The sequence below is a fragment of the Balaenoptera physalus genome (genome assembly GCF_965194825.1).
Source record: "Balaenoptera physalus genome assembly, chromosome: 11".
NCBI lineage: Eukaryota > Metazoa > Chordata > Mammalia > Artiodactyla > Balaenopteridae > Balaenoptera > Balaenoptera physalus.
In genome coordinates this window covers 36,126,533-36,153,631 of record NC_138896.1, presented here as the reverse complement: position 1 = coordinate 36,153,631, position 27,099 = coordinate 36,126,533, and the positions used below count along the sequence as shown (strand labels likewise).

Sequence of the window (27,099 nt, the reverse complement as noted above, 5' to 3'; positions counted from 1 at the left end):
TATACTTAAAGTGATGAAGGGGAAGAACCTACAACCAAGATTACTCTACCTGACAAGGATCTCATTCAGATTCGATGGAGAAATCAAAAGCTTTACAGACAAGCAAAAGCTAAGAGAATTCAGCACCACCAAACCAGCTCTACAGCAAATGCTAAAAGAACTTCTCTAAGTGGGAAACACAAGAGAAGAAAAGGACCTACAAAAACAAACCCAAAACAATTAAGAAAATGGTCATAGGAACATACATATCGATAATTACCTTAAATGTGAATGGATTAAATGCTCCAACCAAAAGACACAAAATGGATACAAAAGCAAGGCTTGCTGAATGGATACAAAAACAAGACCCATATATATGCTGAATGGATACAAAAACAAGACCCATATATATGCTGTCTACAAGAGACCCACTTCAGACCTACAGACACATTCAGACTGAAAGTGAAGAGATGGAAAAAGATATTCCATGCAAATGGAAATCAAAAGAAACCTGGAGTAGCAATATTCATATCAGATAAAACAGACTTTAAAATAAAGAATGTTACAAGTGACAAGGAAGGACACTACATAATGATCAAGGGATCAATCCAAGAAGAAGATATAACAGTTATAAATATATATGCACCCAACATAGGAGCACTTCAATACATAAGGCAACTGCTAACAGCTATAAAAGAGGAAATCGACAGTAACACAATAATAGTGGGGGACTTCTAACACCTCACTTACACCAATGGACAGATCATCCAAACAGAAAATTAACAAGGAAACACAAGCTGTAAATGACACAATAGACCAGATAGATTTAATTGATATTGATAGGACATTCCATCCAAAAACAGCAGATTACACTTTCTTCTCAAGTGCGCACGGAACATTCTCCAGGATAGATCACATCTTGGGTCACAAATCAAGCCTCAGTACATTTAAGAAAATTGAAATCACATCAAGCATCTTTTCTGACCACAATGCTATGAGATTAGAAATCAATTACAGGGAAAAAAATGTAAAAACACAAAACACAGGGAGGCTAAACAATATGTTACTAAATAACCAAGAGATCACTGAAGAAATCAAAGAGGAAATCAAAAAATACCTAGAGACAAATGACAATGAAAACACGATGATCCAAAACCTATGGGATGCAGCAAAAGCAGTTCTAAGAGGAAAGTTTATAGCTATACAAGCCTACCTCAAGAAACAAGAAAAATCTCAAATAAACAATCTAACCTTACACCTAAAGGAACTACAGAAAGAAGAACAAAGAAAACCAAAGTTAGCAGAAGGAAAGAACTCATAAAGATCAGAGCAGAAATAAATGAAATAGAAACAAAGAAAACAATAGCAAATATCAATAAAACTAAAAGCTGGTTCCTTGAGAAGATAAACAAAATTGATAAACCATTAGCCAGACTCATCAAGAAAAAGAGGGAGAGGACTCAAATCAATAAAATTAGAAATGAAAAAGGAGAAGTTACAACAGACACCACAGAAATACAAAGCATCCTAGGAGACTACTACAAGCAACTCTATGACAATAAAATGGACAACCTGAAAGAAAGGGACAAATTCTTAGAAAGGTACAACCTTCCAAGACTGAACCAGGAAGAAATAGAAAATACGAACAGACCAATCACAAGTAATGAAATTGAAATTGTGATTAAAAATCTTCCAACAAACAAAAAACCAGGACCGGATGGCTTCACAGGTGAATTCTATCAAACATTTAGAGAAGAGCTAAAACCTATCCTTCTCAAACTCTTCCAAAAAATTGCAGAGGAAGGAACACTCCCAAACTCATTCTATGAGGCTACCATCACCCTGATACCAAAACCAGACAAAGACACGACAAAAAAGGAAAATTACAGACCAATATCACTGATGAATATAGATGCAAAAATCCTCAACAAAATACTAGCAAACAGAATCCAACAACACATTAAAAGGATCATACACCACAATCAAGTGGGATTTATTGCAGGGATGCAAGGATTCTTCAATATACGCAAATCAATCAATGTGATACACCATATTAACAAACTGAAGAATAAAAACCATATGATCATCTCAATAGATGCAGAAAAAGCTTTTGACAAAATTCAACACCCATTTATGATAAAAACTCTCCAGAAAGTGGGCACAGAGGGAAACTACCTCAACATAATAAAGGCCATATACGACAAACCCACAGCAAACATCATTCTCAATGGTGAAAAACTGAAAGCATTTCCTCTAAGATCAGCAACAAGACAAGGATGTCCACTCTTGCCACTATTATTCAACATCATTTTGGAAGTCCTAGCCACGGCAATCAGAGAAGAAAAGGAAATAAAAGGAATACAAATTGGAAAAGAAGAAGTAAAACTGTCACTGTTTGCAGATGACATGATACTATACATAGAGAATCCTAAAGATGCCACCAGAAAACTACTAGAGCTAATCAATGAATTTGGTAAAGTTGCAGGATACAAAATTAATGCACAGAAATCTCTTGCATTCCTATACACTAACGATGAAAAATCTGAAAGAGAAATTATGGAAACACTCCCATTTACCACTGCAACAAAAAGAATAAAATACCCAGGAATAAACCTACCTAGGGATACAAAAGACCTGTATGCAGAAAACTATAAGACACTGATGAAAGAAATTAAAGATGATACCAACAGATGGAGAGATATACCATGTTCTTGGATTGGAAGAATCAATATTGTGAAAATGACTATACTACCCAAAGCAATCTACCGATTCAATGCAATCCCTAACAAATTACCAATGGCATTTTTTACAGAACTAGGACAAAAAATTTTAAAATTTGTATGGAGACACAAAAGACCCCAAATAGCCAAAGCAGTCTTGAGGGGAAAAAACGGAGCTGGAGGAATCAGACTCCCTGACTTCAGACTATACTACAAAGCTACAATAATCAAGACAATATGGTACTGGCACAAAAACAGAAATATAGATCAATGGAACAAGACAGAAAGCCCACAGATAAACCCACACACCTATGGTCAACTAATCTATGACAAAGGAGGCAAGGATATACAATGGAGAAAAGACAGTCATATGTGGTGCTGGGAAAAGTGGACAGCTACATGTAAAAGAATGAAATTAGAACACTCCCTAACACCATACACAAAAATAAACTCAAAATGGATTTCAGACCTAAATGTAAGACCGGACACTATAAAACTCTTAGAGGAAAACATAAGAAGAATACTCTTTGACATAAATCACAGCAAGATCTTTTTTGACCCACCTCCTAGAGTCATGAAATAAAAACAAAAATAAACAAATGGGACCTAATGAAACTTAAAAGCTTTTGCACAGCAAAGGAAACTATAATCAAGATGAAAAGACAACCCTCAGAATGGGAGAAAATATTTGCAAATGAATCAATGGACAAAGGATTAATCTCTAAAATATATAAACAGCTCATGCAATATTAAAAAAACAAACAACCCAATCAATAAACGGGCAGAAGACCTAAATAGACATTTCTCCAAAGAAGACATACAGATGGCCAAGAGGCACATGAAAAGCTGCTCAACATCACTAATTATTAGAGAAATGCAAGTCAAAAGTACAATGAGGTATCACCTCACACCGGTTAGAATGGGCATCATCAGAAAATCTACAAACAACAAATGCTGGAGAGGGTGTGGAGAAAAGGGAATCCTCTTGCACTGTTGGTGGGAATGTAAATTGATACAGCCACTATGGAGAACAGTATGGAGGTTCCTTAAAAAACTAAAAATAGAATTACCATATGACCCAGCAATCCCACTACTGGGTACATACCCTGAGAAAACCATAATTCAAAAAGAAACATGCACCCCAATGTTCACTGCTGTGCTACTTACAATAGCCAGGTCATGGAAGCAACCTAAATGCCCATCGACAGACGAATGGATAAAGAAGATGTGGTACATACATACAATGGAATATTACTCAGGCATAAAAAGGAACGAAATTGGGTCATTTGTAGAGACGTGGATGAATCTAGAGACTGTCATACAGAGTGAAGTAAGCCAGAAAGAGAAAAACAAATATCGTATAATAACACATATATATGGAACCTAGAAAAATGGTACAGATGAACCAGTTTGCAGGGCAGAAATAGAGACACAGATGTAGAGAACAAACGTATTGACACCAAGGGGGGGAAGCAGCAGGGGGTGGGGGTGGTGGTGTGATGGATTGGGAGATTGGGATTGACATGTATACACTGATGTGTATAAAATGGATACCTAATAGAAACCTGCTGTATAAAAATAAAATTCAAAATAAAAAGAAAAAAACAAAAACTTATTACATTTAATTTTTATAGGATATTAATAAATACTGCCCCCAAATATGAAGGATTAAGTAATTAATTTAAAGTTAAAAGACAACTTTGGAATAGATATTTAAACTCTCCAAATTAGCCAAAGAAACACACACAAAAAAGAGAAGCCATATGGTAAAAGAAGCAATATAAACAGAAAGTGTAACAATACATGTAAGAAGATAAATAAGATTTCAATAAATATGAATGAGCTAAACTCACCTATTAAAAGAAAAATATTCTCATAGTGGATGATAAAGCAAAACCCAATTATTCTCTATATACAAGCAATACACCTACTAAAAATAACTCAGGCTGAAAACCAACGTATGGACAGAGGCATACTTAGCAAATGCAAACAAAAAAGCAGGTGAGCCAGTCTTAATATCAGATAAGGGTGAATTCAAGGCAAAAATCAATAAAGAAAACAAAGATGGCTTTTTATAATGGTAAAAGGGGACAATCTGTACTAAAGACCTAAAAAGTATGCTTTTATGTGTTCCAAAATCTGAATTTTAGAAAATTGCTCAAAAATCTCAAAACTTGGTCAAAAATACTGTAATCTCATGAAAATTATTGAAAATTTCACAAAAATATAAATTAAAATATTAGCAACAGACCCTATCAGCACATTATTCTAGGAATAAAGGGATGGTTCAATATGAATAAATCTATAACATAATTGATTACATTAATTGACCAAAGAGAAAAATCACATAATCAAATGTCTACTATACTGGATTTCTTAAAATCCAACATCCATTCTTATTTTAAGGAAAAAAAAAATTAACAACCTAAGTACAGATGAATAATTCCTCAAGATATATGTCTGTCTATCCATGCATCCACTTACCCCAAAGCCAGCAGTATGTTTAACGGGAAACTACTAAAGCATACTCATTAAAGTCAAGAACAAGATATCACTGACTCTTATTCTGATTTAACATTTTTCTGGACGTTCTAGCCAATGTCATTAGACAAAGAGAAAAAACAAGTATAAAAATTGGGAAAAGAGCTAAATTTTACATTATCTGAAAAGAAAATAATTGTCTATTTATGTGGAAAGTCCAGGAGAATCAACTGAAAAACTATTATAATTAGTAAGAAAATTCAGTAAAGGGCAAGAGCTGGTACAAAATTAATAGACCAAAATCAATAGCTTTCATACTTATGTAACAACTAGTTGGAAGAAATAATGGAAGTCTTCAGGATGCATCACTTTTTCCCAAGCATGCTATTCTCCTTTATGAGTATCACCTTTTTCCCAGGTGGTTTCCTGTGACTGAAATGCTACCTCTTTCCCCTCCCTTTTTCCCTTCAGAGTACCTGATGCTCCTTCCAATTCAGCATCATGTCACCACTTCCAGGAAGCCCTCCCTGCTCCCATAAGTGTTTTGATATCCCTTTTCTATGCTTTGGCCCTTCTTTAGATAGCACACCCTCAAAGGGCTCGCCACGCATTACTGTAACTGTCTGATTATTGGCTGCCTCCCCCCTTTGACTGTGAGCTCCTTGAGAAAAGGAACTTTGCCTGCATTATCTCTCTGTTTGCTGAGAGCCCAGCACCAGGCCTGCAAAGATAAGGTATTCCATCAAAGTCCACAGCAGATACTGTGTTAGGCTTTTGATTCTCTTCATAAGAAATCATGACCCCCACAACTACAGAGCCCACGCACTCTGGAGCCTGCACACCACAACCAGAGAGAAGCCTGCACGCCACAATGAAATAGCCTGCATGCCACAACGAAAGATCCCGTACGCATGCTGCAACTAAGACCTGACACAGCCAAAAATAAATAAATAAATAAATAAATAAATAAATATTTTTTTAAAAAAAGAAATCATAACCCGAAGACAGATAGACAGCTAAATGGAAGGTAGACAGATGGACAGATGGATAAACAGATTAGCAGAGATATGATAGATTCATATAAGTTGAAAAAGCAGGTGCTGGTTAGTAGGTTGTTAAATTTTATTCAGTAAAATGCTGTCCAAAACTGTTAAATCGATGAATGCATAAGTGCATCTGTTCTAGAAACAAATGGTTACTGATAGTATTTGGTTCCTTTTCTAAAATATTTGTAATTTTTGTTGTGTTGACTTTTAGGATATTACGCTTTAGTTTTTAATTATCATGATCATTAATATTATTGGTTTCCCCCAATTAAATCTTCCACTTAAAAAAAAAAATGAAATTTAAAAAATGTATCTCAATAAAATGTATCTCAAAAAAAATCTTCCACTTAACCATAAAAAGTAGAATGTATGAACATATTTCATAAGCCAATAATTTTGCCATAACATCAATATTTGTTAAGAAAATCTTAAAAGATGGCTGAATAAAACATTATGTAAATGTTTTCACCAATAGGAAAAAAAAAAAGATAAGGTGCTCCATAAATGAATGGATGGATGGACGAGTAGGTGGACAGATGGATGAATGAATGAATGACACAGAAAATCCCGTCTCCACATGATAGCCCAGGTGACCTTTTAAAAATGGATATTGGATCATGCCATTCTCTTACATAAAACTTCAAATGCATGTAAATAAAACCCAAACTCCTAAAAAGGAAAGCAAAGGGCAGAATCGTTTGTAGAGTGTGCTATCAAGTGTGGGCTTGAGAAAGAACAAACATGATGGAGCGAGGGAGGCTTTCTCATTGTATATCCTGTGGACCTCTTGAATTCTGGAATACATGCATAGAAGTACAAAAATTAAATACTTTGTTCCTTTTTATATTTCGAAAGTGTTCTAAAATAAGCATATGCTTCATTCTGTAATAACTGTTTTTAAAACTTCAAAATATAAAGCACCTTTAATTATTATATAGTCTTGGGAGTTAATTCCTAATCGTTTAAAAGCCGTATGTGTGTTTTTCTCTAGTTTTGCTTTCCAATGAACAGTTCGAAAAAATGGCAAGCCTGTTGCCCCCTTTTAATACACACCCATCTGTCTTTGCTTGGTTCTAATAATCACTGTTTTCTTCCTATTTTAACATTTATGATTTATATCATTGGCTCTTGATCTTTAGTAAGCTGGAGATAACCCCAGGGAGGCTGTTGAAATGAAAATTCTTGGGGTACTACCCCCAAACATTGAGTCATGAGTCTGGTTGGGGCCCTAGAATCTGCATTTTAACATTACCACAGGAGATTCCAATACAGGTGGTCCACAAACCACACTTTCCAAAACATTCATTCATGACTTGAGGAAACGTAGTATTTTTCATAAAAAGTGACAGTCCTACGTAGTGTAGAAGTCAGATTTGAAAGTGGTCTCTCCTTTTGATGACTATTCCCCCAACACACACATGCCCATACTTATACCTTTATAAACATCTGTATTATGTTATATGCCTTATAATGTGGTTCTCTGTGTACTCACCTTGTCTTCTTCTCTCTAGCTTTTTGAGAGTGAGATCCAAGTCTTTATCCACCCAATGCTCCAATGTTGTGAAATAAAAGTATGTGTGACAGAAACCAAAGCATACAGTTCAAATTTGACTTCCTTTGGCTTAGGGATCAAGTTTCTCTGCCAACTGTATAAGTTCCTAGTCTTCTTCCCCCTACAAAGCTTAGATGTGGACAAGCCCAGCGCTGACCCCCTCAACTGCAGTGCTGCCTGCTGAGTGTAGAGAGGGGATGTTTTATTTTAAAGTATGCATATAAATCACTCTGATAGCTTTCTGTGCCTTTCCCAGGACCTCTGATGAGCCCCTTCCTCTGTGAATCTTAAAGTGAAAAGAAAGTCTGAAAAAGCAGTGCAAATGGTTCAGATAAATATCCCAATGGGTTTTCTACATTACATAAATTGTGAGGTAAAGGGACTGACTTAGAGCAGCAGCTCTATGCTACCCCCTGGTGGCAAGATGCTCCATGGCATCCCAGCTCCACCCTGCATGCTGGCTCTTACAGTGGACACAGATTGGAGAGGCTCATGTATGTGTCCCCAGCAGCACCAGGCTCTGAGCGCCTACAAATATTTGCTGATAAATAGGTTAATAGTGTGAGTAGCAGGAAACAAAAACACAGTTAGAATTTTACTTTCTTGTGCCCAACTGAGGATCACTGATTCTGCCAATTGTGTAACTTCCTAGTTTTTTTGTTTTTTTAGCACAGAGCCTGTGAGCCTAATCTTAATGCACAGATCAGTCAAAAGGAAAATGTGGAAAACACTAGACTCACAGCACAATCCCAATAGCACAAAATATACATGCATAAATCATCACTGGTAAAAAGCCAGAGATGGGCTTCCCTGGTGGCACAGTGGTTGAGAGTCTGCCTGCCAATGCAGGGGACGCGGGTTCGAGCCCTGGTCTGGGAGGATCCCACATGCCGCGGAGCAGCTGGGCCCGTGAGCCACAACTACTGAGCCTGCGCGTCTGGAGCCTGTGCTCCGCAACAAGAGAGGCTGCGATAGTGAGAGGCCCGCGCACCGCGATGAAGAGTGGCCCCCGCTTGCCGCAACTAGAGAAAGCCCTCGCACAGAAACGAAGACCCAACACAGCCAAAAATAAATAAATAATTTTTAAAAAATAAAGGAATTCTTTAAAAAAAAAAAAAAAAGCCAGACATTTTGAGAAAAGTCACTGCACCCACCAACTGGGACACTTACTGCCACCCAGACCTTGCACCTGCAGAATGGGTCAGGGCTAGCTTGAAAGTGATTGTCTCAGAGGTACAATTGGATGATTTAGCCCGAAGAACAGAGAGGACTAAGTGAGAACTGAGTAACGGTTTACCAGTCCAGAGGATGCTCTGTGTCCACTGAGATTAGAATAAGAAAAAATAACCTGGGGTGGCTTGAGTTCCTTCAGTAAAGAACTTCCTAAGAAGTGCCTGAACCTTGTACCTGGATTCTTCTTTAGGGATCACTAGGGAAAAAAATTTTAGTCAGCAATAAATGCAGGGACTTCCCTGGTGGTCCAGTGGTTAAGATAATGCACTTCCAATGCAGGGGGTGCAGGTTCGATCCCTGCTCAGGGAACTATGATCCCACATGCCACATGGTGTGGCAAAAACAAAAAGAAAAAAAATAAATGCAGACCTGCCTAAGGTGGGGGGGTGCATTTGATGGCATTTTGGGGGCTCTTCTAGCCCTATAAGTAGTTAGAGGCTCATTTAACAGTCCCTGTGATTAGGCAAGATGGGATAATGTAAATAAAAGCAAAAACCAGTTTACTTGAAAGACTCAGACAGAGATGACCTCATCCGTGCACACAGCTGTCATAGAGACTGAATGCATCTCTGGGGTCTCTGTTCCCTGATGACAGAAGCAGCCTTTAATGGAAGCTGCTTGCTGGGCTAATGGTCAGGCCCTGAGTGGAAATTCTGAGATCAATAGGCCTTTCTAAATTCAGGATATCAAGACTGCACCTAAAGCTTAATGGGCTTATGAGAAGAGCAAATACATACCATCCTTTCCTTTCTTCCCTGTCAGGCATTTAAGTGGTTCACACCCCACTTTTCCTAGAAGTCAATGCTGTCCTTACATGCAACCTCTGGGAAGAGGTGAGCAAGGAGAGTTGACAAATCACTCACAGAAAATCCCATGAAAGGTGGGCTTAAGGCAATCCAGGCTCCATCTTGTTATAAATGGCTACATTTTCAAAGAATGCTAGAGTGGGCCGCTCCTAAATTGAGTCTCTTCTGTCCTTAAGAGAAGTCTCTACTTTGCTGGGATTAATAATTGGACCAAATGTTCCTAATTCAGAGTTACGGGCACTTCGTTTTAGGTAAAAGTTTGAATTATACATTTTTTAAAATACAAATTAATTCTTTTCTAGAACGGTATTTATTGCCCTGGGCTTTGCAGTGAACCTTTGATCAGGGAAGGATATTTCTTCTTGGTATCTGGCTTTTATGAAATGGAAAAGTCCAAGTGAAATATCAAGGAGATAGAGAAAGCCTTGAGAAAATAAATCAGGAGACAAAATCACATATTGCAAATAAAATAGAAACTTGCATGTTTAATAGGGATTCATCTGTTTCCCATACTTTCTACAGGTCCAGTTCACACAGGAGTCACAGAAGAAAAGACTTCTTTATGAGCTAAAGGAAACTTCAGCTCAAGGGATGACTCTGAAAGACAGTCAAACTCCCAATCAGCAAGGGGCTAGAGAGGAGCAATGCATGTAAATTTTCAACATGGGCTGAAACACATGGGGTTAGTTGTCTACAAAGTGTGATTCATGAGAACATCTGCTCTGCAGGCCTTCTATTGATACAACTAAAACATCTCACTCAATTACTGGCATTGCTTGTTTTATTTTGTCCACCACCCCATTCCCAGTTAGACTATATGCTCCAAGAACTGGGAAAATGCCTGCTTTTTTTTATTATTATATCTCAAGCACCTAGCAGAGTGTTGGCATTCAATGAATAAAAGTTAAATTTAAATTAAGATTTTACTATAAGTAAATCAGGCAAGAATAAAAAAAGAAAATAGACCACCATTATTTAGTAACATCTCCTAGACAATAAAGTTACTTTCACAATATAAGAATTAATAACTGAATTCTGAAGCTGAAAACCTACTGAGGAGACATTAATTTCTTAAAATCTGAAATTTGGAAAAAAAACTATTGCTTTAAAGCTTGAGTCCTCTTACTAATCAGTATGACTAGTAAAAAAAAAAAAAAAAAAAGTATTCAATGGTTTGCTTTGCCCAATTTTAATGAGCCCAAACTCTAACTTCACACTGGAAGAGGCAGGAACACAAAGCATGGCTGATTACCACTATTTACATAATTTCCCACCAGAGGCCCACAGTCAAAGGCACTGCTCACTCTAAAGTCTTTAGAATATAAGAAACAACCCAAGCAGCCAAAAATCAGGAGTTCCACTTCCAGAGCTCCCCTTTGTACATACTCAAGAATTTCTTCTTGCTGAATTCATCATTAATAGCCACTTACCATATCTACAAATATTGACTTTGTGAAATTACTCCCCACACTTGTCACTTAGAACCCTGCCTTCTCTAATCTTCCTTCACTGTGTAGCAGCAGAATAACTGAGGAGCATGGAAAAATGGTGATGGGCGATGGGGGCCTGTTTCTGAAAAGCAGATGTTTCAATAGCACTGATGACCAAAAAAGCAAGACTTACGGCAGAAAGAAAAAAAAACCCAAAAACCAAAAATCCCAGACACTTCCAACTTAAACTTTTCAGGAAAAATGAATATGATATGAAAAGACTTAAAGAGGGACAAGATGGCAGAGGAGGACTTTGAGCTTACCTCCTCTCACAAGCATACCAAAATCACAACTAACTGCTGAACAACTATCGATAAAAAAGACTGGATTCTACCAAAAAAAGATGTTCTACATCCAAAACATAAAGAAAAAACCATGAGATGGTAGGAGGGGCGCCCTCACAATGTAATCAAATCCCATACCACCCGGGAAGGCGACCCAGAGACTGGAGAATAATTATATCACAGAAGTTCTCCAGTGGGCGTGAGAGCTCTGAGCACCATGCCAGGCTCCACAGCCTAAAGGTCAAGCATTGGGAGGAGGAGCCCCCAGAGCATTTGGCTTTGAAGGCCAGCGGGGCTTGATTGCGGGAGCTCCACAGGACTGGGAGAAACAGAAACTCCATTCTTGGAGGGTGCATAAAAGGTCTCGTCATACCGGGACTCAGGGCAAAGGCAGTGACTTCATAGGAGCCTGGGCCAGACCTACCTGCTGGTCTTGGAGGTCTCCTGAAGAAGTGGGGTAGGAGGGTGTGGCTGTGGCTCACTGTGAGAACAAGGACACTGGTGGTGGAGGTACCAGGGACTATTCATCAGTGTGAGCTCTCCTGGAAGCCACCATTTGGCACCAAGACCTGACCCCACCCAACAGCCTGTAGGCTCCAGTGCTGAGACACCTCAGGCCAAACAACCAACAGGGCAGGAACACAGCTCCACCCATCAGCAGACAGGCTGCCTAAAGACTTCTTGAACCCACAGCAACCTCTAGACATGCCCCTTGACACAGCCCTGCCCACCAGAGGGCCAAGACCCAGCTCTACCCACCATTGGGCAGGCACCGGCCCCTTCCACCAGGAAGCTTACACAAGCCTCTAGACCAGCCTCACCCACCAGGGGGCAGACACCAGAAGAAAGAATACTACAATCTGGCAGCCTGTTGAACTGAGTCCACAAACACAGAAATTCAGACAAAATAAGATGGCAGAGGAATATGTTCCAGATGAGGGAAGAAGATAAAACCCCAGAAGAACAACTAAGTGAAGTGGAGATAGGCAATCTACCAGAGAAAGACTTCACAGTAATTATCATAAAGATGATCCAAGACCCTGGAAAAGGAATGGATGCATGGTGTGAGAAGTTACAAGAAAATTTTAACAAAGAATTAGATAATATAAAGAACCAAAGAGAGTTGAAGAATACAATAACTGAAATGAAAAATACACTAGAAGGAGTCAACAGCAGAATAAATGAGGCAGAAGAACAGATAAGTGAGCTGGAAGACAAAATGGGGGAAATCACTGCCGCAGAACAAAAGAAAGAAAAAAGAATGAAAAGAAATGAGCACAGTTTAAGAGACCTCTGGGACAACATTAAACATACCAACATTCACATTATAGGGATCCCAGAAGAAGAAAAGAGATAGAAAGGGCCTGAGAAAATACTTGACGAGATAATAGCTGAAAACTTCCCTAACATGGGAAAGGCAACAGTCAATCAAGTCCAGGAAGTGCAGAGAGTCCCAGGCAGGATTAACCCAAGGAGGAACATGCTGAGACACATAGTAATCAAACTGACAAAAATTAAAGACAAAGAGAAAATAATAAAAGCAATAAGGGAAAGGCAACAAATAACATACAAAGGAATCCCCATGAGGTTATCAGCTGATTTTTCAGCAGAATCTCTGCAGGTCAGAAAGAAGTGGCACGATATATTTAAAGTGATAAAAGGAAAAAACCTACAACCAAGAATACTCTACCCAGCAAGGCTCTCATTTGGATTGATGGAGAAATCAAAAGCTTTACAGATAAGCAAAAGCTAAAAGAATTCAGCACCACCAAACCAGCTTTAAAACAAATGCTAAAGGAACTTCTCTAGGTAGAAAAGAAAAGGCCACAACTGGAAACAAGAAAATTACGAAATGGGAAAGCTCACTGGTAAAGGCAAACATACAGTAAAGGCAGGAAATCATCCACACACAAACATGATATCAAAGCCAGTAATCATGAGAGGAACAGAGTACAAATGCAGGATATTTGAAATGCATTTGAAATTAAGAGATCAGCAACTTAAAACATCATGTATTTATATAGACTTCTATATCAAAACCTCATGGTAACTGCAAACCAAAAATCTGTAATATACACACAAAAAAGAAAAAGGAATCCAAACACAACACTGAAAATAATTATCAAATCACAAGAGAACAAAAGAGGAAAGGGAGAAAAAAGACCTACAAAAACAAGTCCAAAGCAATTAACAAAATGGCAATAAGAACATACATATCGATAATTACCTTAAATGTACACAGATTAAATGCTCCTACCAAAAGACATAGACTGGCTGAATGGATACAGAAACAAGACCCATATATATGCTGTTTACAAGAGACCCGCTTCAGATCTAGAAACACATACAGACTGAAAGTGAGGGGATGGAAAAAGGTATTCCACGCAAATGGAAACCAAAAGAGTAGCAATACTCATATCAGACAAAAGAGCCTTCAAAATAAAGACTGTTACAAGAGACAAAGAAGGACTCTCCATAATAATAAAGGGATCAATCCAAGAAGAAGATATAACAATTGTAAATATACATGCACCCAACATAGGAGCACCTCAACATATAAAGCATATATTATATAAGGCACCTCAATACATAAGGTGTAAATTATATATGGCAATATATAAGACAAATGTTAACATATATAAGAAATTCTGGGAGACTTTAACACCCCACTTACATCAATGGACAGATCATCGAGATATAAAAGCAATAAGGAAACCCAGGCCTTAAATGACACATTAGAGCAAATGGACTTAATTGATATGTATAGAGAGTTCCATCCAAAAGCAGCAGAATACACATTCTTTTCAAGTGCACATGGAACGTTCTCCAGGATAGATCACATGCTGGGCACAAAGCAAGCCTCGGTAAATTTAAGAAAACTGAAATCATATCAAGCATCTTTTCCGACCACAATGCTATGAGATTAGAAATCAACTACAAGGAAAAAACTGCAATAAACACGAACATGTGGAGGCTAAAAAATATGCTACTAAATAACCAATGGGTCACTGAAGAAATTAAAGAGGAAATCAAAAAATATCTAGAGACAAATGAAAATGAAAACACAACAATCCAAAACCTATGGGATGCGGCAAAAGCAGTTCTAAGAGGGAAGTTTATAGCAATACAAGCTTACCTCAGGAAACAAGTCTCAAATAAACAACCTAACCTTACATCTAAAGCAACGATGGAAAGAAGAACAAACAAAACCCAAAGTTAGTAGAAGGGAATAAATCATAAAGATAAGAGCAGAAATAAATGAAGTAGAGACTAAAAAAACAATAGAAAAGATCAATAAAACTAAAAGCTGGTTCTTTGAAAAGATAAACAAAATTGATAAACCTTTAGCAAGACTCATCAAGAAAAAACGGGAGAGGGCCCAAATTAATAAAATTAGAAATGAAAAAGGAGAAGTTACAACCAACACCATAGAAATACAAAGGACAATAAGAGATCACTATGGGCAACTATATTCCAATAAAATGGACAACCTAGAAGAAATGGAAAAATTCTTAGAAAGGAACAATCTCTCAAGACTGAACCAGGAAGTAACAGAAAATATGAACAGACCAATTACAAGTACTGAAATTGAATCTGTGATTTAAAAACTCCCAACAAACAAAAGTCCAGGACCAGATGGCTTCACAGGAGAATTCTACCAAACACTTCGAGAAGAGTTAACACCTATCCTTCTGGAACTATTCTAAAAAATTACGGAGAAAGGAACACTTCCAAACTCATTCTATGAGGCCACCATCACCCTGATACCAAAACCAGACAAAGATACCACAAAAAAAGAAAATTACAGGCTAATATCACTGATGAACACAGATGCAAAAATCCTCAACAAAATAATAGCAAACTGAGTCCAACAATACATTAGAAGGATCATACACCATGATCAAGTAGGATTTATCCCAGGGATGCAAGGATTTTTCAATATCCGCAAATCAATCAGTGTGATACACCACATTAACAAGTTGAAGAATAAAAACCATATGATCATCTCAACAGATGCAGAAAAAGCTTTTGGTAAAATTTAACATCCATTTATGATTAAAAAAAAACAAAAAAACCTCTCCAGAAAGTGGGCATAGAGGGAAACTACCTCAACATAATAAAGGTCATAGATGACAAACCCACAGCTAACATCATACGCAAGGGTGAAAAGCTGAAAACATTTCCTCTAAGATCAGGAACAAGACAAGGATGCCCACTCTCACCACTTTTGTTCAACATAGTATTGGAAGTCCTAGACACAGCAATCAGAGAAGAAAAAGAAATAAAAGCAATCCAAAGTGGAAAAGAAGAAGTAAAACTGTCAGTGTTTGCAAATGACATGATACTATACACAGAAAATCCTAAAGATGCTACCAGAAAACTACTAGAGCTCATCAATGAATTCAGTAAAGTTGTAGGATACAAAATTAATACACAGAAATCTGTTGCGTTTCTATCCCTAACAACAAAAGATCAGAAAGAGAAATTAAGGAAACAATCCCATTTACCATTGCATCAAAAAGAATAAAATACCTAGGAATAAACCTACCTAAGGAGACAAAAGACCTGTACTCCAAAAACTATAAGACACTGAAGAAAGAAATCAAAGATGACACAAACAAATGGAAAGATATACCATGTTCTTGGATTGGAAGAATCAATACTGTCAAAATGACTATACTACCCATGGCAATCTACAGATTCAATGCAATCCCTATCAAATTACCAATGGCATTTTTCACAGAACTAGAACAAAAATAAAATAAAATTTGTATGGAAACACGAAAGACCCCGAAAAACCAAAGCAATCTTGAGAAAGAAAAAGAAAGCTGGAGGAATCAGTCTCCCTGACTTCAGACTATACTACACAGCTACAGTAATCAAAAGAGCATGGTACTGGCACAAAAACAGAAATATAGCTCAATGGAATAGGATAGAAAGCCCAGAAATAAATCCATACAGCTATGGTCAATTAATCTATGACAAAGGAGGCAAGAATGTACAACAGAGAAGACAGTCTCTTCAATAAGTGGTGCTGGGAAGAGTGGACAGCTACCTGTAAAAGAATGAAATTAAAACATTCTCTAACACCATACACAAAAATAAACTCAAAATGGATTAAACACCTAAAGGTAAAACCAGATATATAAACTATAAATCTCCTAAAATAAAACATAGGCAGGACACTCTCTGACATAAATCGCAATATCTTTTTAGGTCCATCTCCTACAATAATGGAAATAAAAACAGAAATAAACAGGACCTAATTAAACTTAAAATCTTTTGCACAGCAAAGGAAACCATAAACAAAACAAAAAGACAACCTCCAGAAGGGGAGAAAATATTTGCAAACGATGCAACTGACAAGGGATTAATCTGCAAAATATACAAACAGCTCATGCAGCTCAATATCAAAAAAACCCAATCAAAAAATGGGCAGAGGATCTAAAAAGACATTTCTCCAAAGAAGACATACAGATGGCCAAAAGGCACATGAAGAGATGCTCCACATCGCTAATTATTAGAGAAATGCAAATCAAAGCTACAATGACGGGGCTTCCCTGGTGGCGTAGTGGTTGAGAATCTGCCTGCTAATGCAGGGGACATGGGTTTGAGCCCTGGTCTGGGAAGATCCCACATGCCGCAGAGCAACTAGGCTCGTGAGCCACAACTACTGAGCCTGTGTGTCTGGAGCCTGTGCTCCGCAACAAAAGAGGCCACGATAGTGAGAGGCCCGCACACCGCGATGAAGAGTGGCCCCCGCTTGCCACAACTAGAGAAAGCCCTCGCACAGAAACGAAGACCCAACACAGCCAAAAATAAATAAATAAATAAATAAAATTAAAAAAAAAACACTACAATGAGGTATCCCCTCACACCAGTCAGAACAGCCATCATCAAAAAGTCTACAAATAATAAATGCTGGAGAGGGTGTGGAGGAAAGGGAACCCTCCCACACTGTTGTTAGGAATGTAAATTGGTGCAGCCACTGTGGAAAACAGTACAGAGGTTCCTCAAAAACTAAAAATAGAGTTGCCATATGATCCTGCAATCCCAATCCTGGGCATATACCCAGAGAAAACAATAATTCAAAAAGATATACGCGATTAGAGATCTAAATGTAAGACTGGACACTATAAAACTCTTAGAGGAAAACACAAGAAGAACACTCTTTGACATAAATCACAGCAAGATCTTTTTTGATCCACCTCCTAGAGTAATGGAAATAAAAACAAAAATAAACCAATGGGACCTAATGAAACGTAAAAGCTTCTGCAAAGCAAACTACAAACAAGACGAAAAGACAACCCTCAGAATGGGAGAAAATATTTGCAAACAAATCAATGGACAAAGGATTAATCTCCAAAATATATAAACAGCTCATGCAGCTCAATATCAAAAAAACAAACAACCCAATCAAAAAACGGGCAGAAGACCTAAATAGACATTTCTCCAAAGAAGACATACAGATGGCCAAGAAGCACATGAAAAACTGCTCAACATCACTAATTATTAGAGAAATGCAAGTCAAAACTACAATGAGGTATCACCTCACACCAGTTAGAATGGGCATCATCAGAAAATCTACATACAACAAATGCTGGAGAGAGTGTGGAGAAAAGGGAACCCTCTTACACTGTTGGTGGGAATGTAAATTGATACAGCCACTATGGAGAACAGTATGGAGGTTCCTTAAAAAACTAAAGATAGAATTACCATATGACCCAGTAATCCCACTGCTGGGCATATACCCAGAGAAAACCATAATTCAAAAAGACACATGCGGGCTTCCCTGGTGGCACAGTGGTTGAGAGTCTGCCTGCCAGTGCAGGGGACACGGGTTCGAGCCCTGGTCTGGGAAGATCCCACATGCCACGGAGCAACTGGGCCCGTGAGCCACAATTACTGAGCCTGCGCATCTGGAGCCTGTGCTCTGCAACAAGAGAGGCCGCGATGGTGAGAGGCCCGTGCACCGCGATGAAGAGTGGGCCCCGCTCGCCGCAACTAGAGAAAGCCCTCGCACAGAAACGAAGACTCAACACAGTCATAAATAAATAAATAAAAGAACGTGAATTTCTAAAAAAAAAAAAAAGACACATGCACCCCAATGTTCATGGCAGCACTATTTACAATAGCCAGGTCATGGAAGCAACCTAAATGCCCATCGACAGATGAATGGATAAAGAAGATGTGGTACATATATACAATGGAATATTACTCAGCCATAAAAAGGAACGAAATTGGGGCTTCCCTGGTGGCACAGTGGTTAAGAATCGCCTGTCAATGCAGGGGACACGGGTTAGAGCCCTGGTCTGGGAAGATCCCACATGCTGTGGAGCAACTGGGCCCGTGAGCCACAATTACTGAGCCTGCGTGCCTGGAGCCTGTGCTCCGCAACAAGAGAGGCCACGATAGTGAGAGGCCCACGCAGCACGATGAAGAGTGGCCCCCGCTTGCCAAAACTAGAGAAAGCCCTCGCACAGAAACGAAGACACAACACAGCCATAAATAAATTAATTAATTAATTTAAAAAAAATGGAACGAAATTGGGTCATTTGTAGAGATGTGGATGAATCTAGAGACTGTCATACAGAGTGAAGTTAAGTCAGAAAGAGAAAAACCAATATCATATATTAATGCATACATGTGGAACCTAGAAAAATGGTACAGATGAACTGGTTTGCAGGGCAGAAACTGAGACACAGATGTAGAGAACAAACGTATGGACACCAAGGGGGGAAAGCGGTGGGGAGCGGTGGTGGTGCTGTGATGAATTGGGAGATTGGGATTGACATATATACACTAATATGTATAAAATGGATAACTAATAAGAACCTGCTGTATAAAAAAATAAAATAAAATTCAAAAAAACCAAAACAAAACAAAACAAAAACAACAACAAAAAAAAGATACACGCACAACACCCTTCTTCACTGCAGCACTATTTACAATGGCCAAGACATGGAAGCAACCTAATTGTCCATCAACAGAGGAATGGATAAAGAAGATGTGATATATATACACACAATGGAATACTACTCAGCCATAAAAAAGAATGAAATAATGCCATTTGCAGCAACATGGATGGATGGACCTAGAGATTATCATACTAAGTGAAGTAAGTCAGAAAGAGAAACACAAATACCATATGCTACCACTTATATGTGGAATCTAAAAAATGATACAAATGAACTTATTTACAAAACAGAAACAGACTCACAGACATAGAAAACAAACTTATGGTTACCAAAGGGGAAAGGTCGGGGGGGAGGGATAAATTAGGAATTTGGAATTAGCAGATACATACTACTATATATAAAATAGATAAACAACAAGGACCTACTGTGTAGTACAGGGAACTATACTCAATATTTTATAATAACCTATATCGGAAACGAATCTGAAAAAGAATATATATCTGAAACATTTTGCTGAACACCTGAAATTAACACAACATTATAAATCAACTATACTTCAATGAAAAATAAATTAATTAAAAAAAGATTTAAAGAGAGTATTTACTTTATACAGTCTTGATGTACCAAACGATTACTACAAACAGCTGGATATTTTAAACAGTTATCTCCCCAATGCCCTCTTAGTGCTCTAAAAATCACCTCTCTCAAATAAAGAGACAAACAGGTCTCCTTTCTTAAGCGTGTAATTTTTATAAATTGCATCAGACCCACAGTGAGCGCCTTCCTGGGAGTTTCACCAAAACCAAAAAGAAGTTCTGATATAAAACTGCAGCAGGAGACCGGGGAAAGAGTGTGGAACTGCGGGGTCACAGAACTGACCCGCAAGCTGTCCTAAGTCAAACCCACAAGTCAGTGCCCCAGGGGTGGAAGGACCTTGGGAGGCCAGCCGACAGCAGGGCTGGTCCTATCTCCCCTGCAGGGGTCGCAAGTGCAGCTCGCGTTCCAGCTGCTCGGCAGTCAGGGTACCCTGGATGGCCTCGCAGCCGGGGTTGAACACGGAGTACGCGCTCTTCTCCCCCTCCGTCTTCTCCTCGGGGCCTCGTGTCCCCACATACATCCAGTAGAAGAGCGACAGGACAAAATAAGCCAGGCCAAATTCCAGTTGCACAAACAGTCCCAGCAGGACCAACCAGAGGAGCACCTTCAAGAAGGTGATGTTGGTCAGGAGAGACTGGTCCTGCGGGGGCGGGGCCGGCGGAGGCTCGGCTGGATTCCCCGGTGGCTGTGACGCGCGGCCCCCAAGCCGAACCGCTCCCTAGGACACACACAAACAAACCAAAGTAAGAATAATAGGCAGTGGGGCCGGGAGGATCAAAACCGATCTGGAGAGACAGCTGTCCTTGCTCGGGAAAGGCTTCCGGCTCATCTGTGTCTATTTTCTTGCCCTGCTCTCTAGGACAACCATCTCCAAAGAGCTCCTATGCATTCTGCTCCAACAGAATCAAAACTGATCAGTGAGATGTGACCCGATGAAATCCTTACAGCGTTCAGAGGGATATCCATCTGAGGCAGACATTTCCTCAGATTAATCTGTTGCTAACAGGAGCTAATTTGTGCCTGGTACAGAAACTCCCCCGTAATTGATAAGGCAGTGACCACATGCTTCCCACACAGAATCAATATATGTTTGCTGATTTGTCTAGAGGAGCTAAAATTTTGTTGAGTGACATGATTCTAAAATGAAGACTACACCAGAAACGGGAAACAAAAATCCCTTCCACACATTAAAAAGAAAGTCACTGTTATAGCCACAACCTTTCCATCCCCTGTGACCATCCTACACACCCCCAGGATCTCCTAACTGGACTCCCCACCTCCTAACTCTTCCCTCCCCAAACCATCCTATGTACAGCTGCTAAATGGATCTGCTACAACACCCATCAACCCCCTGCTCACAAACCTTTGACAAATTTTTATTGCCTACGGGTTAAAATTTAAACTCCTTGGGCTGGAATCCAAGGCCTTGCATTCACTCAACAGACAGAAATGCCAGTACACAGGCCCCTGCGCTGTGTGCTAATGGGAGACACAGGTACTTAAGGAGCTTTAGGGTGCTTGATCTCCAGTCCAGTATTTTCCAAACTTTTTTGGGTATGACCCACAATAAAAAATACATTTTGTACTGCAACCCCGCATACATATATCAGGGGGAAAAAAGGTCACAAATCAACAAATACCTTCCTTACATATGAAGCTTTGATTTTCTATTCTATTTGTTTAAATTTAGTTTTAACAGAGGACTAGATCCTCTAAATTGATTTCACCACCCACTAATGAGTCATGACTTGCAGTCTGTAAAACAGTGGTCTAAAAAGTTTCTGAACAACATGATCCACCATCTACTGCTCTATAAATGAACCCTCTACTCCAGTTCAACTGGTCTTACGACCCAAAGACATTGTCCCTCTGTGGCCAGGAATAGCCTCTGCTTCCTCTCCATTCTTCAGCAACTTGCTTCCTCCAGGCAAGCATGGTGAACTGTATATGCCCCGACCTCCTGGGCCATCAAGGAGGGTGTCCCCTCTGCCACCTAAAGCTCTGACTGGCTGTTTCTCACTGAGCACCAAACTATTCCTCATTCAAGTGTCTCTCTTTTAATATAGGTCACATGTGTCCCTAGATTGTTGCACGAGGCCCCAAGCTACCATTTATTATCTTCTGGTGTCTCCAGAGCCAAACACAGTACCCCACACATAAGTTCTCAATACATAGTAGACTTTTAGTTCATTTATTCAATTATATCTCTTATTCTTCACGTGGCAATTTAAAAGGGACCACAAATATTATTTGATCCTGATTAAAAATACAGGTCATCTGATTTATGTTGCTTCAGAAATTCTATATTGTTAAACCCTTGATTTTTAGTATCAATATTGTAATTATTACCTTTTCAATTAGATTGGAAAGGTTCTTAACATAAAATCAACAAACCCCCACCCACAAACACACACACTTATTAAACAAATAAATGTCCCTTTCAGATTTAACCAGTGTGCACAATAGGGAAATCACTGAAGCAGGGAACTAACACAATCTGATTAATATTTAAGACTATTCTGGCTGCCAGGCAGAAAATGGGCTGCAAAAGTAGAAGAAAGGAAATTGTTAGTAGCTCATGCAGGAGGCCCAGCAAGACAGGACCAGGCAGAGATTAGGGTGGTGACATGGAAGACGGAGAGAAATGATGGCTACAGAATACATCTTAAATGTGTACGACCTGAAACTCACAGTAGACTGAATTTATTTTATTATTGAAGGAGTATAACAAGAATAATGCTATGGCCACCATTTATTGAGTGCCTTCAAGATGCCTGATCTCCTGTAATCCAGCAAGCAGGTATTATTATTCCCAATTTACTGATAAGAAAACGCTGAGGTGTAAGCAACTCCCCTAAAGTCACACGGCTGGTGACAGGCAGAAATGAGTTTGGTCTAGCATCCTAGGATGATCTCCCTCCAAAGCCCTTTTTACTTAATTAGGGCCTTTATGGGGGGTGGTAAGGGGAAGGGTTAGAGAGCTAGAAGGAGATGAGGTGGGGTAGGGGGTTAAATGAACTGGCAAAGGGAACAAAGAGGGGGGAATAAGGAAATTCCTCTGCCTCGTTTGGCATTTGTTTTAGAACCAGTGTGCCTTCTGCTGTAAAAGCTGTGTGTGGAAGCGTTTGTGGTCACCACAGTCACCACAGCACATATGGTGCAGTTTAGGGACGGGAATTCCGTTCCTTGAATACCAAGCTGCTTCCCACCTCAGGGCCTTTGCACTTGTGGTTCCCGCTGAGAGGAAAGCCCCTTCCCCTCACACCACCTGGCTGGCTCCCTCTTCTACAAACCTCAGTAAAAATGTCACCACATGGACCCTTGGCCTCTCCCAGGTTTCTGCAAAAGTGGCTCCTTCTTATGAAAATGGTGAGGTCACCTCCTCAGTGAGTCCTCCCTGCCCACCCAATTTAAAGTGGCACTCTGCATCCCTCACCCCCGATTCACTATCACAGCACCCTGGGTCCCCCCCACCTTTTTGTAGCATTCATCATTCTGTTCTTTCAACTCAAAGGCGAGTTCTGTGAGAGCAGGGCTTTGTCTTTATCACACTGTCTCCTGGGATACAGGAAAGCAGCTGGAACACAGTGGGCACATGATAGGATTATACTGAATCAATGAATGCTGATGGGGGAAAGGGAAAAGTTAAAAGATGACTCCTGGAATTGAGGGGGTGATGCAAAGGCTGTGCTTGGCCAGGTGACGCCAAAGAAGGAGAGCATTTGAGAAGTGGGCCAACCTGAGCCAAGGCTTGGAGGGGAGGAATTGCAGGATGAGTGTGGGCGATGGACCTTGGGGCTAGATGGTGCACTGGGGGCCTGGGAGGGAGACGGGGGTGGGGTGGGGGGCTTGGCAGGAGTTTTTAAAAGTTACAGGCATTTCTGTCCTAATGTGGTAGACGCTTGTCACAGAAAGAAATATTTTATTTTAGTGGACTGCTTTTCTGCAAGCTAAATTCGAGAGTGAGGTAAGGAGGAGGTGGATGCTTCCTTGTCAATGGCCAGCAAAAAGGAGCAATTAGAAACAGAAGGTTAAAGAAATCTCTGACAAGCCACTGTGTGCCACCTAAATTATTAGGTAGAGATAGATTATAAATTAGGGGAGAAAAAAAGCAGTTTAATGAGAATTTCACACCAGAACAAACCCAGGAATGGTAGCTGAGCCAATGAAAATGAGCTTCAAAGTTCCTTATGAAAAACAGAGTAATTAATAAGAAGCACTGGAGGTCCGGCATTTCCTCTCATCCCTTTGTCAGGCCATCGGCTTTTGGGTTTTTAATAATGAAAACTTTCTCCAAGTTCAGCTTCTCTAGATTCAACTCAATGATCTCATATTCCTTTGGAAATGAGACATACAGTCAAAAACTCATTGTGTGGACTAGATACTATTTTGTAACTGGGAGAGGAAAAGAGGTAGAGGAAATGGATTCTAAAATCCTAACCAGGGACTTCCCTGGTGGCGCAGTGGTTAAGAATCCGCCTGCCAATTCAGGTGACACGGGTTCGAGCCCTGGTCCGGGAAGATTCCACATACCACGGAGCAACTAAGCCCATGCGTCACAGCTGCTGAGCCTGTGCTCGAGAGCCCGCAAGCCACAACTACTGAGCCCACGTGCCTAGAGCCCGTGCTCCACAACAGGAGAAGCCACCGCAAGGAGAAGCCACGAAGAGTAGCCCCTGCTCGCCCCAACAGGGGAAAGCCCGTGCGCAGCAACGAAGACCCAACACAGCCAAAAATAAAATAAATAAAATAAAATAAATTTATTTAAAAATAAATAAATAAATAAAATCCTAAGCAGTTGTGCTCAGTGAGTTCTAATCAACAATAAAGTCATCCTGAGACAAACTGCATGCAAGGAAATGGACTGTTTGAAACCTGCTGCACTCTCTTTCTGCAAGTCAGTTGGAACCCTGCGTGTCATGGAGAATAATATCTAATCCAAACTGAGTAACAGTATGCTCTCCTAAAAATTCCTTAAAACCAGATGTGGTGCAATGATAGATGAACTGAAGTAATTTTAAGAGGAGTAAGGTACATTTTAATTTTCAAAAGGAATTTTTGGCTGTTACTGCACTTAGGAGGGACAAAGGCCATGTCACAGACTGCCTCACAGCACAGATATCCCCTTGATGTTTTGTCCTGTATTCCCACATAGATGCTCCAATCTCACACTCAAGTCATCACCTTGCCACCTTACTCATGAGTGAAAACGAAGATACTGAGACGTGAATAGGAAATTACCAAAGACTCACAGAGTGAAAAGGATATCATACTAATCTATATATTGTCTTCGCCTTGAACATTCATTGTTAAACTTGAATAGGGCTTGCTAGTTCAATAGTGAGACAAAGGTACATGCCACCACGGGCAGTTACAGTTACCACACTTTTGCGAATTTTGTATTCAAATGCCATTTCTAAAGCGCAGGCTATTTGGGCGACTGGCTGCATGTGGCCCAGGTGCGAAATCAAATGAAGCTTTAATTACTGCCACTTTTTATCACAATTCAATTAGACCTTTTACCCTCCATTAGCAGAGGGCTGTGACTCAACACCATTGTGGAGAGGTTTCCCAAAGCCACCGGGGGCACAACGATAACTCAACTCGCTGTGAATAACACAAGGGCAGAGGTCCTTTCTTCCAGGATCCTAGACCCTCGCTTCAAGCCTGGAGTCGGAGCTGCGTGCGTCGCGGGCTGGAAGGAAAATGTGGAAGCCACTCATCAGGGCCCATGCGAGAGGCTGGAGACGCAAGGGCCCGCCCCCGAGCTGGCGGGAGGCGCCAGCAGCCCCGCCCCGCCACCGAAGGCCCGGCTGGAAAGCTGGGGAGGGAGCCTGGCTGGCGGGCCGGGCCGCTCCTTGACGCGGCGAGGTGGGGGGCTGGGGGGTTGCCACCACGTGGTGGCGGGGCGGGGCCTCGGCGGAGCTGCCCGAGAGGCCAAGTCCGCGGCTCAGAAGCCAGGGACCCGGGGGTGAGGCCTCGTTCCTCTCACCTGAGCGAGGCTGGGCTGGGCCTGGGCACTCGCGGGCCTCAGTTTCCACACCAGGAACCGTTTTAGCCAGCCTGGCGCTGCCTTTGGAGTCGCAGCTGCTTCCGCCTTCTCTCCCGAGGTTTGTGCACGCTGGCTCGAAGTGCTGGGTTCGGCCGCCAGCCCGGCTCGCTTCCGGACCTCCCGGAACTCAGCTAACCGCTGCTCCATAGCGCGCACCCCGTTTCCCGCGCGCCCGAGAACGCGCGCGCGCCCGCTCGCAGGGGCACCTGTCCCCGCTTTGCCCGGCACAAGGCTGCAGTGCGCCTGCGTAGCGGTGGCTGTATGCCGCGCGTGCGCGTTGGGGGCCTGGGGCCCAGGCCGGGCGTTCGCTGGGATTGTGACGTTCGGTGAGCCGAGTGTACAGCTAGTTGTTCCCTCCAAACGCGTGGACGCGGTGTTCACGTCCTCAAACTATGTGGTTAAGAATCTAAAGCATAAAGGCTGCCATACTGTTCCTCTCTCTTGCCCCGGTCTAAGCTCTGCCGTGCTCCATCTCACTTCAGGGATCTGCTCCCTAACAGGTGGCGTATCTTCTAGCAGTTGAGCATCAGATTGAGAAAGTGGACCTGGGGCACTGAAGAAGGCCCGTGATCTGTGGGATGTTCTGGTGTCAGAAGGAAGGCAGGATACAGCCTACCTTTTCCTTTTAGCCGGTTTGCCAATCTTAGCACTTTGGAGGGTGGCTTTCTCACTGATCATATGGCAGGCAGTCTGTGCAGACCTCTCATTGGTCTGCCGCGCTGGAAACTACCTGTTGATGTGTCTAGATAGGCCAGAAACTTAAAACAAAACAAAACAAATCTTTTATTGGGGTGCAACTTAAAATACACAAATGTGAAGTGTTTGGCTCAGTAGATCTGTAATTAGGTGTACACCTATATAACTGTTACCCAGATAAAGAACGTTTCTAGTACCCTGAGGACTCCCTTGTGTCCTCTCCCAATCACTACTCACCCAGAAG

At 40.7% G+C, this 27,099-nt stretch overlaps 1 protein-coding gene and 1 long non-coding RNA gene across 2 annotated transcripts in view; both read right to left on the bottom strand.

Annotated features, from left to right (window-relative positions):
• Positions 1-18,680, bottom strand: part of LOC309637648 — a 28,204-nt gene extending 9,524 nt beyond the window's left edge. Inside the window, exon 1 of the long non-coding RNA XR_014250721.1 lies at positions 7,719-18,680. This is a non-coding gene — a long non-coding RNA (uncharacterized lncRNA). The remainder of the gene's footprint in view (positions 1-7,718) is intronic.
• Positions 18,681-19,813: 1,133 nt separating this feature from the next.
• SAYSD1 (SAYSVFN motif domain containing 1) lies at positions 19,814-26,553 on the bottom strand. The gene is made up of 2 exons (XM_082412557.1): positions 26,100-26,553; positions 19,814-20,825 (listed from the first exon to the last, which is right to left on the bottom strand). The coding sequence occupies exons 1-2, from the start codon at positions 26,304-26,306 to the stop codon at positions 20,475-20,477; spliced, it is 558 nt and encodes a 185-aa protein (XP_082268683.1). The 5' UTR covers positions 26,307-26,553; the 3' UTR covers positions 19,814-20,474.
• Positions 26,554-27,099: the final 546 nt, after the last annotated feature.

What these genes read in the sequence shown, in the direction of transcription:
- SAYSD1 (XM_082412557.1), bottom strand. Translation starts at nt 26,306, where the DNA reads ATGGAGCAGCGGTTAGCTGAGTTCCGGGAGGTCCGGAAGCGAGCCGGG. An exon ending in CCCAGCCCAGCCTCGCTCAG is followed by an intron (nt 20,826 to 26,099) that starts GTGAGAGGAACG and finishes TGTGTGTCCTAG; the next exon opens with GGAGCGGTTCGGCTTGGGGG.